The sequence below is a fragment of the Borostomias antarcticus genome (assembly GCF_949987555.1).
Source record: "Borostomias antarcticus genome assembly, chromosome: 4".
Taxonomy (NCBI): Eukaryota; Metazoa; Chordata; class Actinopteri; order Stomiiformes; family Stomiidae; genus Borostomias; species Borostomias antarcticus.
In genome coordinates this window covers 12952770-12970269 of record NC_140237.1, presented here as the reverse complement: position 1 = coordinate 12970269, position 17500 = coordinate 12952770, and the positions used below count along the sequence as shown (strand labels likewise).

The 17500-nt window shown below is 47.4% G+C and overlaps 1 protein-coding gene across 1 annotated transcript in view; it reads left to right on the top strand.

Moving 5' to 3' along the window:
* Window positions 1-1601: 1601 nt before the first annotated feature.
* LOC311308548 (coronin-2B) overlaps window positions 1602-17500 on the top strand; it is a gene marked incomplete at its 3' end in the record, with an annotated part of 26046 nt that continues 10147 nt past the window's right edge. Inside the window, exons 1-2 of the mRNA XM_084437516.1 lie at window positions 1602-1720; window positions 6398-6598. Coding sequence (XP_084293642.1) covers window positions 6398-6598 — 201 coding nt within the window. The 5' untranslated portion in view covers window positions 1602-1720. The remainder of the gene's footprint in view (window positions 1721-6397; window positions 6599-17500) is intronic.

The following is a 17500-nucleotide window of genomic DNA, read 5'->3' as shown; positions in this document are numbered from 1 at the left end:
AGAGCTGGGGATTCTGGGTAGAGCCGGGGATGCTGGGTAGAGCTGGGGATTCTGGGTAGAGCCGGGGATGCTGGGGTAGTGCCGGGGATTCTGGGTAGAGCCGGAGATGCTGGGTAGAGCCGGGGATGCTGGGTAGAGCTGGGGATTCTGGGTCCATGCTGGCTTTGAACTCTGCTCAGGTATTAAAGAGCAGAATGGTTGAGAGGAGGCGCGCTAAACTAAAAACCCTCCTCTGGCTGTAAAACACACACACGCACACACACATACGCACACACAAACGCACGCACGCACACACACACCCCGAAACACACAGTAGATTTACAAGATACAATACACGCATTCCACATAAACGATACACCGAGACAATTGTGCCAGTGTAATGTTATTAATGTGGCACTGAAACAGTTTCTACTGGGTTGGTTGTCGTCTTTCTCTCCTGCAGCAGTAATCCAAGGCCATCACAACTATATTTCATTACCTTATCCTGTCTCACCCTCTGGCCCAGTATTGTTATGCGTTTGGGAGGTGTTATCTGAGGCTGATGACTTCCTGCTCCCAGACTGTATGCTGCGCTGGACAGCTGAGTTGTGCTTCAGAGAGCATGCATGAAAAACACTAGCAGAGCACTCTTAAGACCTAAAAATGAATTATTGTTGGAACCAAATGACTGTTTCATCACTCTGACACGCAACCAAATATCGACTCAAGGTCTGTTTGAGAGAACACATCCTCTACTTGATTTGTTGTTGGAGATAGTGGATGAATGAAAAGTGCTTGCTTTGTTGTCATTGTCGTCACAGTCGTTGTTCCCATCTGTTTACTGGATGTGCCACTTTAAAAAGAATTGTCATGCCCTGTGAGAGAGTCGAGTCAGGGTTGAGAGAGAGAGTGAGATAGAAGGAGGAGGAGGCAGAAGAGAGAGAGAGAGAGAGAGAGAAGGGGGAGGAGGGAGAAGAGAGAGAGAGAGAAGGGGGAGGAGGGTTGAGAGAGAGTGAGATAGAAGCGGGAGGAGAGAGAGAGAGAGAAGGGAGAGGAGGGAGAAGAGAGAGAGAGAGAAGGTGGAGGAGGGAGAAGAGAGAGAGAGAGAGAAGGGGGAGGAGGGAGAAGAGAGAGAGGAATGAGAGAGTTCAGCCCAGCCCAGCCCACAGCAATGAGACTTTACAGACAGAAGGAGAAGTAACTACTGCAACTCCAGGGCTGCTTCTGGTCTGTGGCTGGAGGACACGGAGAGAGGAGGAGAAAGAGAGGAGGAGGAGAGGAGGAGGAGAAAGAGAGAAGGAGGAGAGGAGGGTGGGAGCAGAAGCCACCGGCAGCAGTACGAAGGACAGGATTTCAGGGTAGACAGAGGAGGGGAGCGAATGAGAGAGAGAGAGAGAGAGAGAGAGAGAGAGAGAGAGAAAGCAGGCCAGGCCATCAGGCGGAGGGGATATGCAGAGAGAAGCTGAGAGAGAGGGGCAGCTCTCTCAGGGGGGTGGTAGAAAGGGGCAGCTCTCTCAGGGAGGGTGGTAGAAAGGGGCAGCTCTCTCAGGGGGGGTGGTAGAAAGGGGCAGCTCTCTCAGGGAGGGTGGTAGAAAGGGGCAGCTCTCTCAGGGAGGGTGGTAGAAAGGGGCAGCTCTCTCAGGGAGGGTGGTAGAAAGGGGCAGCTCTCTCAGGGAGGGTGGTAGAAAGGCGGGCCTGATCATCAGTGGCTGTATAGTGTCACCACACACTCACCACTAAGGTAAGATCATGCTTTCACTAGAGGTAGAACTCCCCTGTGGTTACTCTGATATGGGTGGTCTGTGCTACTGGGGGCTTCTCTTGTCCTTTAAACGGTCAAATGTCTTGGGCGATGATTAGATATGATGTAACAAAGACTCTTGTGATGGTAAACAGATCAGAAAGCGGACGGGAGAATTAGCGTTGTTGGTAGCAGAGCAGACGCTAGCATTCTCTGGACAGATGGACAGATGGACATACAGTACCGGGTTGAAATGTCTGTCCAGATGGCAGAGGAGGTTCTTAAAGGTCAGCGCACCTGAGGCTGTTATGACTCAGCCGGTAGCAGCACTACTGCAGGCACATATTCACACTTCCCTACACATCATGAAAACACGTCAGTGTGCAGAGCTGAAATAAGAGACAACAACAGCTGGGAAATAACAGACAACAACGAGTAACAGCGTGTAATAACAGACAACAACAACAACTACCAGCGTGTAATAACAGACAACAACGAGTAACAACGTGTAATAACAGACAACAACGAGTAACAGTGTGTAATAACAGACAACAACAACAAGTAACAGTGTGTAATAACAGACAACAACGAGTAACAGCGTGTAATAACAGACACCAACAACGAGTAACAACGTGTAATAACAAACAACAATGAGTAACAGCGTGTAATAACAGACAGCAATGAATAACAGTGTGTAATAACAGACAACAATGAGTAACAACGTGTAATAACAGACAACGAGTAACAGCGTGTAATAACAGACAACAACGAGTAACAACGTGTAATAACAGACAACAATGAATAACAGCGTGTAATAACAGACAACAACGAGTAACAACGTGTAATAACAGACAACGAGTAACAGCGTGTAATAACAGACGAGTAACAGCGTGTAATAACAGACAACAACGAGTAACAGCGTGTAATAACAGACGAGTAACAGTGTGTAATAACAGACAACAACGAGTAACAGCGTGCAATAACAGACAACAACAACGACGAGTAACAGCGTGTAATAACACAACGAGTAACGGCATGTAATAACAGACAACAACGAGTAACAGCGTGTAATAACAGAACGAGTAACAGCGTGTAATAACAGACAACAACGAGTAACAGCGTGTAATAACAGACAACAATGAGTAACAGCGTGTAATAACAGACAACAACAACGAGTAACAGCGTGTAATAACAGACAACAATGAGTAACGGCGTGTAATAACAGACAACAACAACAGGTAACAGCATGTAATAACAGACAACAACAACGAGTAACAGCGTGTAATAACAGACAACAACAATGAGTAACAGTGTGTAATAACAGACAACAATGAGTAACAGCGTGTAATAACAGACAACAACAACGAGTAACAGCGTGTAATAACAGACAACAACAACGAGTAACAGCGTGTAATTACAGACAACAACGAGTAACAGCGTGTAATAACAGACAACAACGAGTAACAGCGTGTAATTACAGACAACAACAACGAGTAACAGTGTGTAATAACAGACAACAACAACAAGTAACAGCGTGTAATAACAGGCAAGAAAGATGCAACTATCCTTTGGGTCTTTTGCTTGAAGTATCAGGCTGCATATCCACTCCGTACAGGTGATGTCCAAAGAGGGATGTTGTTGATACCCTCTTAAGCAATTATGTTGCTTGTCCACCTGTTACGATGTCTTTTACAGTCAGCAGGTCAGTACTTCCTTAGTAGTTTCTATGTAAATACAGCGCTTGGTAAATTCTGCTCCTTGGTTACCATGCTCATTAGTAGTACTTTGCTACCATGCTCATTAGTAGTACTTTGTTACCATGCTCATTAGTAGTACTTGGTTACCATGCTCATTAGTAGTACTTTGTTGCCACGCTCATTAGTAGTACTTTCGCAGTCGTCTCTTTGTACCTGTAGAGCTTTGGCACTGTAGTCTACAGCCAGCACTGTTTCCCTGTGTATAACAACCCCTTCCAAAATAAAATATTGATAGTGTATTTTAAAAGTTACCTTTAATTCACATGAATGTCCAGTAGAAGGTCTTCTCCCATCTGACCTCCTGTCTGGTCCTTTCTTCCCAGGCAGATGAACACTATAGAGGTCTATTGTTAACAGCATTCTGTAGTTTCTAAATGATACAAATGCCAGCAATGACTCGGTAAGCAATTCACTGTGCTACTGTTAGTGTGACACGCACACACACACACACACGCACACGCACACACACACACACACACACACACACACACACACACACACACACACAGTCTTTTCGTGTCATAAGCCAGTTACAAATGAATGAGTGTCCTTGTGGGGGAGAGCTCAGTGCAATGCCAGCGCGTCTTTGACCCTCAGGCCAAGCTACTCTTCTGTTCCATATTCATTCTTTAACAGTCCGTCTTTCTACTCGTCTTCCTGAGATGGTCCAGAGGAATCTGCATCTCTCCCTGTGCTCTTCTGGACAGAGACAGATGAGGGTCAATTATTTAGATTTGTGGCTAATGTTCAAGTACAAATCAATGATTCATAAATGTGAACAAATTCCTAAAACTACTAGTTAAAGTATAGGCCTGGTACTGTATATATAAACTACTAGTTAAAGTATAGGCCTAGTACTGTATATATAAACTACTAGTTAAAGTATAGGCCTGGTACTGTATATATAAACTACTAGTTAATGTGTAGGCCTGGTACTGTATATATAAACTACTAGTTAAAGTAGGCCTGGTACTGTATACATAAACTACTAGTTAAAGTAGGCCTGGTACTGTATACAGAAACGAATGGAGAACAGGCTCTTATCTGTCAAAAATTCTCTGAGAAACTCTCAATGTGCTGTGACTGCAGTCTGCGAACGTACGAGTCTACTAGATCAATGTTCCTCAACTCCCTGAGTCTACTAGATCAATGTTCCTCAACTCCCTGAGTCTACTAGATCAATGTTCCTCTACTCCCTGAGTCTACTAGATCAATGGTCCTCTACTCCCTGAGTCTACTAGATCAATGTTCCTCTACTCCCTGAGTCTACTTGATCAATGGTCCTCTGCTCCCTGAGTCTACTAGATCAATGTTCCTCTACTCCCTGAGTCTACTAGATCAATGTTCCTCTACTCCCTGAGTCTACTAGATCAATGTTCCTCTACTCCCTGAGTCTACTAGATCAATGTTCCTCTACTCCCTGAGTCTACTAGATCAATGTTCCTCTACTCCCTGAGTCTACTTGATCAATGTTCCTCTACTCCCTGAGTCTACTAGATCAATGTTCCTCTACTCCTCCCCTCTAAAGGAAGTCAGAGCAGCCTAATATAAAGTTGCCACGGCCACCCCACACTACTGATCATAGGTCAAACTTTGAAACAGGCCTCTTAAGAAGATATGAAGAAGGGGTCTTGGAGAGGGAAAGCTGATTCTTGATCTGTCAAAAGGAGTTCAGTAATGCTCTGAATGTAATGTGATGACCCGTTTGCCCGTGGTTGTGTAAGCGGTGCCGAGCGCCAGACGCAGACAGGCAGGAAGAGGCCGATGGCGTCAGGGTCCTGGGACTCCTCTCTTAGCACGCGCTCGCTACACAACGCTGCCTCCCACCAGAACAATGGTGGATTGAGGTGGGGGTGATGTCATCTCACGACATCGCCACTGATCTGACAAGGGTCGTAAATCCTCCCTCCTCAAGCACTTCCTCAGTTGTTGAACACAACAGTCTCCCATGGGTCTTGTTCATGTTGTCCAGAGATAGAATCGGACATTCCCTCAACCAAATTCTAACATGAATCATGAGGTGGGGGACAAAGTGATGTTGAGTCAGTGTGGAGGGGCAGTTTCAGTTTCCCGCTCTTCTCTTCTCTTCTCTTCTCTTCTCTTCTCTTCTCTTCTCTTCTCTTCTCTTCTCTTCTCTTCTCTTCTCTTCTCTTCTCTTCTCTTCTCTTCTCACCCAGCTCTGAACTGTGGTCGGGTTTTGCTCATGCAGAGTGATCTCACGCCACAAAGCAAGAATTCAATCAATACATGTTTGTAGGAAATATCAAACAAAAGTAGCGGTTTGAGTTGTGTTTTTATGAGAGCACTCACCACTTCCTCCCTCTGTGGAGTGAGCGGCCAAACCAAAACACAGGGATAAGGACAGGGCATGCTGACTAACATGAGATCACACACCCGTGTGTGAGTGGTCTCACCAGACCAGCCTGATCTCTATGAGGGCCTTATCTTGTCAGTCCAGATGGGCCGGACTAACTCTGTGACTGCAGGGGTGGATAAGGCTTCCTGTATCATCAATGCTGATATCCCCCATGTACTCTGTAACAACTCTAACCTAATCTAATCAGATGTAATTGTCACACACCGCAGAGAACTAATTTCATTAGGTTAAGGCATGATGCCAGCCCTGCAGTTTTCCTTCACATAATGTCTTGGATAGCCTTTCCGCTGACCCTTCTACTGATACAGCTGCTCTCATGCCATTCTGTGACAGAGGCTACCTGAATATTAATGACATCTAGGGCCATGGGTACTGTATATAGTAGTCAAAAGTGAATTCAGCAGAACCTTCAATGCGCTCCAGTCCTTGTAAGGCCATGTAGAGGTTGAACAAAGGCTTAAGAGCAAACTAAGAAACCAGTAACACTCATAGAATTTAAAATATAAACTTCATTCCTTTTTCTTTCTCTTTCTGTCCCAACAGATGTCATGGCGTCCGACATACCGAAGCTCCAAGTTTCGAAACGTTTATGGAAAAGTGGCGAACCGGGAGCGCTGCTTCGACGGCATTCCCATCACCAAGAACGTCCATGACAACCACTTCTGTGCTGTCAACGCCAAGTTCTTGGCCGTCGTCACTGAGAGCTCCGGAGGGGGCTCCTTCATCGTCATCCCCGTCTCCCAGGTAACCAGCACAGCGAAGACAGCTCTCAGACTGTTCTCTTTCTGACCAAATACAGCAGGTTATATATATATATATATATATATATATATATATATATACATACAGTATATACGCATACAGGCTATTCTCCTTCAAATGATTTCTGGTAAAACCGTAATCAGACAAGCTAGAGAACTCACTGCTGACCCAACACCAAACACTGACCCATCTACAGGGCCAACGCTCTGATACTGCCCACCAAACACTGACCCATCTACAGGGCCAACACTCTGATACTGCCCACCAAACACTGACCCATCTACAGGGCCAACGCTCTGATACTGCCCACCAAACACTGACCCATCTACAGGGCCAACGCTCTGATACTGCCCACCAAACACTGACCCATCTACAGGGCCAACGCTCTGATACTGCCCACCCAACACTGACCCATCTACAGGGCAAACACCAAACACTGACCCATCTACAGGGCCAACGCTCTGATACTGCCCACCAAACACTGACCCATCTACAGGGCCAACGCTCTGATACTGCCCACCAAACACTGACCCATCTACAGGGCCAATGCTCTGATACTGCCCACCAAACACTGACCCATCTACAGGGCCAACACTCTGATACTGCCCACCAAACACTGACCCATCTACAGGGCCAACACTCTGATACTGCCCACCAAACACTGACCCATCTACAGGGCCAACGCTCTGATACTGCCCACCAAACACTGACCCATCTACAGGGCCAACACTCTGATACTGCCCACCAAACACTGACCCATCTACAGGGCCAACGCTCTGATACTGCCCACCAAACACTGACCCATCTACAGGGCCAACGCTCTGATACTGCCCACCAAACACTGACCCATCTACAGGGCCAACGCTCTGATACTGCCCACCAAACACTGACCCATCTACAGGGCCAACACTCTGATACTGCCCACCAAACACTGACCCATCTACAGGGCGAACACTCTGATACTGCCCACCAAACACTGACCCATCTACAGGGCCAACACTCTGATACTGCCCACCAAACACTGACCCATCTACAGGGCCAACACTCTGATACTGCCCACCAAACACTGACCCATCTACAGGGCCAACACTCTGATACTGCCCACTAAACACTGACCCATCTACAGGGCCAACACCAAACACTGACCCATCTACAGGGCCAACACTCTGATACTGCCCACCAAACACTGACCCATCTACAGGGCCAACACTCTGATACTGCCCACCAAACACTGACCCATCTACAGGGCCAACACTCTGATACTGCCCACCAAACACTGACCCATCTACAGGGCCAACGCTCTGATACTGCCCACTAAACACTGACCCATCTACAGGGCCAACACCAAACACTGACCCATCTACAGGGCCAACACTCTGATACTGCCCACCAAACACTGACCCATCTACAGGGCCAACACTCTGATACTGCCCACCAAACACTGACCCATCTACAGGGCCAACACTCTGATACTGCCCACCAAACACTGACCCATCTACAGGGCCAACGCTCTGATACTGCCCACCCAACACTGACCCATCTACAGGGCCAACGCTCTGATACTGCCCACCCAACACTGACCCATCTACAGGGCAAACACCAAACACTGACCCATCTACAGGGCCAACGCTCTGATACTGCCCACCAAACACTGACCCATCTACAGGGCCAACGCTCTGATACTGCCCACCAAACACTGACCCATCTACAGGGCCAATGCTCTGATACTGCCCACCAAACACTGACCCATCTACAGGGCCAACACTCTGATACTGCCCACCAAACACTGACCCATCTACAGGGCCAACACTCTGATACTGCCCACCAAACACTGACCCATCTACAGGGCCAACGCTCTGATACTGCCCACCAAACACTGACCCATCTACAGGGCCAACACTCTGATACTGCCCACCAAACACTGACCCATCTACAGGGCCAACGCTCTGATACTGCCCACCAAACACTGACCCATCTACAGGGCCAACGCTCTGATACTGCCCACCAAACACTGACCCATCTACAGGGCGAACACTCTGATACTGCCCACCAAACACTGACCCATCTACAGGGCCAACACTCTGATACTGCCCACCAAACACTGACCCATCTACAGGGCCAACACTCTGATACTGCCCACCAAACACTGACCCATCTACAGGGCCAACGCTCTGATACTGCCCACTAAACACTGACCCATCTACAGGGCCAACACCAAACACTGACCCATCTACAGGGCCAACGCTCTGATACTGCCCACCACACACTGACCCATCTACAGGGCCAACACTCTGATACTGCCCACCAAACACTGACCCATCTACAGGGCCAACACTCTGATACTGCCCACCAAACACTGACCCATCTACAGGGCCAACACTCTGATACTGCCCACCAAACACTGACCCATCTACAGGGCCAACGCTCTGATACTGCCCACCAAACACTGACCCATCTACAGGGCCAACACTCTGATACTGCCCACCAAACACTGACCCATCTACAGGGCCAACGCTCTGATACTGCCCACCAAACACTGACCCATCTACAGGGCCAACGCTCTGATACTGCCCACCAAACACTGACCCATCTACAGGGCAAACACTCTGATACTGCCCACCCAACACTGACCCATCTACAGGGCCAACACTCTGATACTGCCCACCAAACACTGACCCATCTACAGGGCCAACGCTCTGATACTGCCCACCAAACACTGACCCATCTACAGGGCCAACGCTCTGATACTGCCCACCAAACACTGACCCATCTACAGGGCCAACACTCTGATACTGCCCACCAAACACTGACCCATCTACAGGGCCAACACTCTGATACTGCCCACCAAACACTGACCCATCTACAGGGCCAACACCAAACACTGACCCATCTACAGGGCCAACACTCTGATACTGCCCACCAAACACTGACCCATCTACAGGGCCAACACCAAACACTGACCCATCTACAGGGCCAACGCTCTGATACTGCCCACCAAACACTGACCCATCTACAGGGCCAACACTCTGATACTGCCCACCAAACACTGACCCATCTACAGGGCCAACGCTCTGATACTGCCCACCAAACATTGACCCATCTACAGGGCCAACACCAAACACTGACCCATCTACAGGGCCAACACTCTGATACTGCCCACCAAACACTGACCCATCTACAGGGCCAACGCTCTGATACTGCCCACCAAACACTGACCCATCTACAGGGCCAACACTCTGATACTGCCCACCAAACACTGACCCATCTACAGGGCCAACACCAAACACTGACCCATCTACAGGGCCAACACTCTGATACTGCCCACCAAACACTGACCCATCTACAGGGCCAACACTCTGATACTGCCCACCAAACACTGACCCATCTACAGGGCCAACACTCTGATACTGCCCACCAAACACTGACCCATCTACAGGGCCAACACACTGATACTGCCCACCAAACACTGACCCATCTACAGGGCCAACACTCTGATACTGCCCACCAAACACTGACCCATCTACAGGGCCAACGCTCTGATACTGCCCACCAAACACTGACCCATCTACAGGGCCAACACTCTGATACTGCCCACCAAACACTGACCCATCTACAGGGCCAACACCAAACACTGACCCATCTACAGGGCCAACACTCTGATACTGCCCACCAAACACTGACCCATCTACAGGGCCAACACCAAACACTGACCCATCTACAGGGCCAACACTCTGATACTGCCCACCAAACACTGACCCATCTACAGGGCCAACACTCTGATACTGCCCACCAAACACTGACCCATCTACAGGGCCAACGCTCTGATACTGCCCACCCAACACTGACCCATCTACAGGGCCAACACTCTGATACTGCCCACCAAACACTGACCCATCTACAGGGCCAACGCTCTGATACTGCCCACCAAACTCTGACCCATCTACAGGGCCAACGCTCTGATACTGCCCACCAAACACTGACCCATCTACAGGGCAAACACCAAACACTGACCCATCTACAGGGCCAACACTCTGATACTGCCCACTAAACACTGACCCATCTACAGGGCCAACACCAAACACTGACCCATCTACAGGGCCAACGCTCTGATACTGCCCACCAAACACTGACCCATCTACAGGGCCAACGCTCTGATACTGCCCACCCAACACTGACCCATCTACAGGGCCAACGCTCTGATACTGCCCACTAAACACTGACCCATCTACAGGGCCAACACCAAACACTGACCCATCTACAGGGCCAACACCAAACACTGACCCATCTACAGGACCAACACCAAACACTGACCCATCTACAGGGCCAACACCAAACACTGACCCATCTACAGGGCCAACACCAAACACTGACCCTCCTACAGGGCCAACACCAAACACTGACCCATCTACAGGGCCAACGCTCTGATACTGTAGGCCTTCATTTAACATCCCTTCAGTGATGCTCACATCCACTATATTCCAGTACATAAATGATCAGACAATACTGGCGTTGTTCACACGTGAATTACAGCATGGACCCACTTCTCTTTAGAGAACCGTGCTAATGTCCTTCCCAGAGAACCAGACCCCAAGGCTATTGTAATAACGTTGAATAGCCACTTACAATATATGAATGCATGCAAGGCTTGCAAGTTGAATACTGTGCAATACCTCGAAAGGGCATCGTTGTAATGGAAGATGTGTAGCTTTCACAGATCATCAAAGTAGGGACTACGATGGGAAAATTGTGTTTCTGACCGACATAGGAATCTGTTTTGATCAATCCTGATGACTACTTGTTATGGCATTGGACGATGCATGATAGATAGATAGAGATTTTATTGTTCTTCTGCAGAGGGGCACAAAGCAACCCTTTTTCATGTGAAGCTGTAGAGGCTATTGGGATCTGGTAGGATCTATGAAAGATCTTCTAGACCATAATGTTTGGCCATTAGATAACTACTGCTGTGAAGGATGAGTTTCCCAAGACGCTTGTCCTTGACATTCCTCTGCTAATTGTTCTTGGCTGTCAAGAGTCACACGGTGTATTTCCTTCCAGTGTCTGTTAGAGACAGGACTATTCTCTAGTATGAACTGTGTCTGTTAGAGACAGGACTATTCTCTAGTATGAACTGTGTCTGTTAGAGACAGGACTATTCTCTAGTATGAACTGTGTCTGTTAGAGACAGGACTATTCTCTAGTATGAACTGTGTCTGTTAGAGACAGGACTATTCTCTAGTATGAACTGTGTCTGTTAGAGACAGGACTATTCTCTAGTATGAACTGTGTCTGTTAGAGACAGGACTATTCTCTAGTATGAACTGTGTCTGTTAGAGACAGGACTATTCTCTAGTATGAACTGTGTCTGTTAGAGACAGGACTATTCTCTAGTATGAACTGTGTCTGTTAGAGACAGGACTATTCTCTAGTATGAACTGTGTCTGTTAGAGACAGGAATATTCTCTAGTATGAACTGTGTCTGTTAGAGACAGGACTATTCTCTAGTATGAACTGTGTCTGTTAGAGACAGGAATATTCTCTAGTATGAACAGTGGCCATGGTGAACAGATGACTGCATACTACGTTCAAGGAAAACAAAAGACAAACATTACCGAGGTGCCTGTCCCCTTAAGACAGACCATGCCAAGGTACCACAACTGCTCCTGGCAAAGCCCAGCGTGGGCTGAACCACACTGTTATGAGAGAGCAGTGTGCAGTAGCAGTGTGCAGTAGCTGAACAGTGGGGAGGCATCAGCTGCAACGCCCCCCCAACACAACCCTCAGACTTCAAAGTGGTCTGAGCTATGCTTTTGATCTCTGAATAGAGCCAGGGCTCAAACATTCTAGTGTGTGTGTGTGTGTGTGTGTGTGTGTGTGTGTGTGCGCGCGTGTGAGTGTGTGTGTGTGTGTGTGTGTGTGTGTGTGTGTGTGTGTGTGTGTGTGTGTCTGTCCGTAAGTGGTCTCTGCAGTGCCCTGTACAGTAGGGGCCCCTAGTTCCTCTGGAGGCTCTGTCCTGGTTTATTTGGTGTGTAGCTCTTCATGGGGGTGCAGGCCTGGTGATGGAGCTCTTCATGGGGGCGCAGGCCTGGTGATGGAGCTCTTCATGGGGGCTCAGGCCTGGTGATGGAGCTCTTCATGGGGGCGCAGGCCTGGTGATGGAGCTCTTCATGGGGGCGCAGGCCTGGTGATTGAGCTCTTCATGGGGGCGCAGGCCTGGTGATGGAGCTCTTCATGGGGGTGCAGGTCTGGTGATGGAGCTCTTCATGGGGGCGCAGGCCTGGTGATGGAGCTCTTCATGGGGGTGCAGGTCTGGTGATGGAGCTCTTCATGGGGGCGCAGGCCTGGTGATGGAGCTCTTCATGGGGGTGCAGGCCTGGTGATGGAGCTCTTCATGGGGGCGCAGGTCTGGTGATGGAGCTCTTCATGGGGGTGCAGGCCTGGTGATGGAGCTCTTCATGGGGGCTCAGGCTTGGTGATGGAGCTCTTCATGGGGGTGCAGGCCTGGTGATGGAGCTCTTCATGGGGGCTCAGGCCTGGTGATGGAGCTCTTCATGGGGGCGCAGGCCTGGTGATGGAGCTCTTCATGGAGGCGCAGGCCTGGTGATGGACAGTCATGCTCTCAGGGTTCAGTTGTGGGAAGCTTGGCTCTGACACCCTGTTGCGGAACTCTTGGGCAGACGAACCCATCAAATCAACAGTATGGTGTTTGTTAATATGCGACTATTTTCAGATATTCTCACTTTCTCATCTCATCTTACATTCCACCACCTTCTTGTGAAATACGCTGAATATGAAGCATAAGAATCAGTAGAAACATCTTGAGAGGCCCTGGTGCCAATAGCTACACTACAGAGTCAAAACAATCTCTCTGGAAGCACCATGCTAATTAGGAGAAGCAGTTAGCAGTGGGAAGGGTGGGGCACTCAGCATAATGACTAATGAGTGTTGGGAGTTCTCTGCTCAAGTATATTACAGCTGTAAATTAAAGGGGCGATAAGGAGGTATAAATACAGTTACTGCGCGTATGGACCAAATTAAATATGAAACACATTGAATTTCAGTTTGAACTGAAATTGAAGTAATGTTCTGTCCTTCAGAATCAGAAGCAGGTTTATTGCCAAGTAGGTTTTCATATACAAGGAATTAGCTTGGGTCTAATGGTGCATAACTAAGTACAGTGCAGGGACAAGACAGGCCAGTGCAAAATACAATAACTTAAGTGACAAATACAATACTGTACAATATACAGATGGTGATGGAGGAGGTGAGGATGGACTCAATGTGTAGAAGTGCACCATCATTGACTTTGGCAGATTGAACCTCTTCAGCTTCCACAGATAGTGCCTCATCTACGGTGCCTTCTTGGTGAGGGAGCTGTACTTGAGGCCCTGGAGGATTATGGTGCCCAGGAAGCAGAATGCATTTCTTCCATGTTTTTTGTGTGCAACTCTTAATATCCACTTTCAGTGTCTCGTCACACTACTCTACCCAGCATGCATCACTTTATCCGTCCTCGTTGTGGCCCCAAAACACATTAAGAAATCCATCTGCCTCTTTAACATCAATGACACTTTTTGTCACGGGCGTCTAAAGTCATTCAACTTTTCTTCTTCACTGTTTTATTCTGGTGGAGTAAACGGCGATGGTCCTTTGGAGTTGCTCATGCTTTTGTTGTCAGAATGGGCTTCATTCCCAGACCCCTTCATGAAAAGATACGATGAATATGGAAATATATTATGCGTTTCATATTTCTTTTCCAGCTGTGTTGCAAGTCTGCCCTGGACCCCCCAGGTGAACCATTGTAGATGGATTTCCTCTTGATGAAAGCGAACCCCTCTTGGTGAAAGGGAACCCAGTTGAGCGCTGCTCTGCGTCTGCTGACTTCACAACTACAGTATAGAATTCACATTAGTCATTTCATCCACTGTGCGTTGAGAACATTCTCACTGAGACACCAGAGCCTCTCAGTCCTGCCCCCCAGAGCCCAGCAGCAGGAAGTGACTCCTAGAGAAATGTCAGTGAATGCTAACGGAGCAAAGCTCGAATGACCAATTCAAGATTTAAAATCAGTTTATTGGCCATGTATATGGTTCATAATCATACTAGGGATTTAAGATCAGTTTATTGGCCATGTATATGGTTCATAATCATACTAGGGATTTAAGATCAGTTTATTGGCCATGTATATGGTTCATAATCATACTAGGGATTTAAGATCAGTTATTGGCCATGTATATGGTTCACATACTAGGGATGACAGTGCAAGACATGGAAGGGCAAATGCAATTTACAAAATACAGGGCAAATACAAGATACAATATTACCAATAAAAAGAAAGGCAAAAAGGCTAAATTACACAATATATCCAGAATGGAGTGTGGTGAGTGTACAGTATGTACAGTGTGTGTGCAGAGTGTAGTTTGATAGTTCATCAGTGGCTTCCAAACCTGTGTGATTTATACATTATCACTTAGACATAATAACAATATTATACTCATCACCCCTACGTTGAACTTCTTTATGAAAGACTGTTCAGGATATGACACCAGGCCCATGAGGATGAATGGAAATAGCACACACACACACTACCAGCATGCTGCAGAGTGAATGGGAGGGTGGAAAAAAAACGCGAACAAAAGGAAATATGGAATGAGCCATGATGTCACCAGGCACAGTTGAACCATTGGAAAATCAATTGTGTCTCCCTGCCGAGCGCATGCAGTCATCAGCGAGTCTGAGACCTGAGATCACTCAGTCATCTGTGAGTCTGAGACCTGAGATCACTCAGTCATCTGAGTCTGAGACCTGAGATCACTCAGTCATCTGTGAGTCTCAGACCTGAGATCACTCAGTCATCTGTGAGTCTGAGACCTGAGATCACTCAGTCATCTGTGAGTCTCAGACCTGAGATCACTCAGTCATCTGTGAGTCTGAGACCTGAGATCACTCAGTCATCTGTGAGTCTCAGACCTGAGATCACTCAGTCATCTGTGAGTCTGAGACCTGAGATCACTCAGTCATCTGAGTCTGAGACCTGAGATCACTCAGTCATCTGAGTCTGAGACCTGAGATCACTCAGTCATCTGAGTCTGAGACCTGAGATCACTCAGTCATCTGTGAGTCTGAGACCTGAGATCACTCAGTCATCTGAGTCTGAGACCTGAGATCACTCAGTCATCTGTGAGTCTGAGACCTGAGATCACTCAGTCATCTGAGTCTGAGACCTGAGATCACTCAGTCATCTGAGACCTGAGATCACTCAGTCATCTGTGAGTCTGAGACCTGAGATCACTCAGTCATCTGTGAGTCTGAGACCTGAGATCACTCAGTCATCTGAGTCTGAGACCTGAGATCACTCAGTCATCTGAGACCTGAGATCAATCAGTAGCGCAGAGGAGAGGAATGAGAACTGCATCAACTATATGGATGTAGACACATATAGACAGTTGGCATATGATACTGTAGTATATATGTATGCTTAAGTATTGGGACACACCTCTTAATCATTGAATTCAGGTGTTTTATTCAGTCCCATTGCCACAGGTGTATAAAACCAAGCACCTCAGCACATCTGAGTGTAGTGGTCTTGATCTAGAACCCTCTTACTGGACATATTCACTTTTATTGTAAACCTTTACTTATACAGGGAAGTCAATTTTGTACAACACAGACATATCAGGTCATCTGGTTTGAGCTACAGTAGCCTAAGTATTGAGATTAGGCCTTTTAGTGCCAAATGCCATTGTCCATTTGTTCTAACTGTGTGTAATGGTTTGTGTGTGTGTGTGTGTGTGTATGTGTGTGTGTGTGTGTGTGTGTGTGTGTGTGTGTGTTCACCCGCATGCATGTGTCACCCCCTCAAAATATCCCTAGTGCTGTTGTGCTGTCTACATGAATCAACGCTGTGTGTGTGTGTGTGAGAGAGAGAGAGTGTGTGTGTGTGTGTGTGTGTGTGTGTGTGTGTGAGAGTGTGTGTGTGTATGTGTGAGAGTATAGAGAGAGTGTGTGTGTGTGTGTGTGTGTGTGTGTGATGTGTGTGAAGTTATGAATGTGTTATGAATGTGTTATGAATGTGTTATGAATATGTTATGAATGTGTTATGCATGTGTTATGAGTGTGTTATGAGTGTGTTATGAATGTGTTATAATTGTGTTATGAGTGTATTATGAATGTGTTATGAATGTGTTCTGTGGCGGTCGGTTGCCAGAGGAGATCAAGGGATAATAATTAGGCTCTTTGTTGTCTGCAGCTGCACACTGGGGTGGACCTGGCACTGCTCACTATCCCATTCACACTACTGAAGGGACCCATTCCACTCCAGAAAGATGGACACTTGCTCACTACCCTTGGTGGATGTGATGGTGCTGGTGGATAGGGCTAGGCAGCATATGTAGAACCGGAATGGAACTTTTGTTGCCCCCCCTAATTGTGTCAGAACAGGGGCAGATAAAAGTGAACCTAATTTTGGAATGGAATTCACCCAGACTCGTATTTTGTATTTGTATTTTGCACTGCTCATTTGCACTGTCCCGTCTTGTCCTTACACCCAGTCTAATACTGTCCCCATCAGTGTTATGCACCAATTGACCAAAGCAAATTCCTAGTATGTGTAAAAACTACCATGGCCAGTACACTGATTCTGATCAACAATCAGGTCCTCCTGTTCATAATGGGTTACAAAAACAGTTTGCCTTCCTCACCAGTTGGTGGCATCAGAGTGACATTTAAACCACATTCATACAATACTTGTTTCAAATGATTGGAAGGAGTAGAGTAGTTGTATTTTATTGAGTCTTGTCATTATCAGATGTCTTCTACACTTCCTCTCAAACTCGTCCTCCCCGTCCTGACATGATTAGTCTGCCATGTCTGCTCATCTGGGTC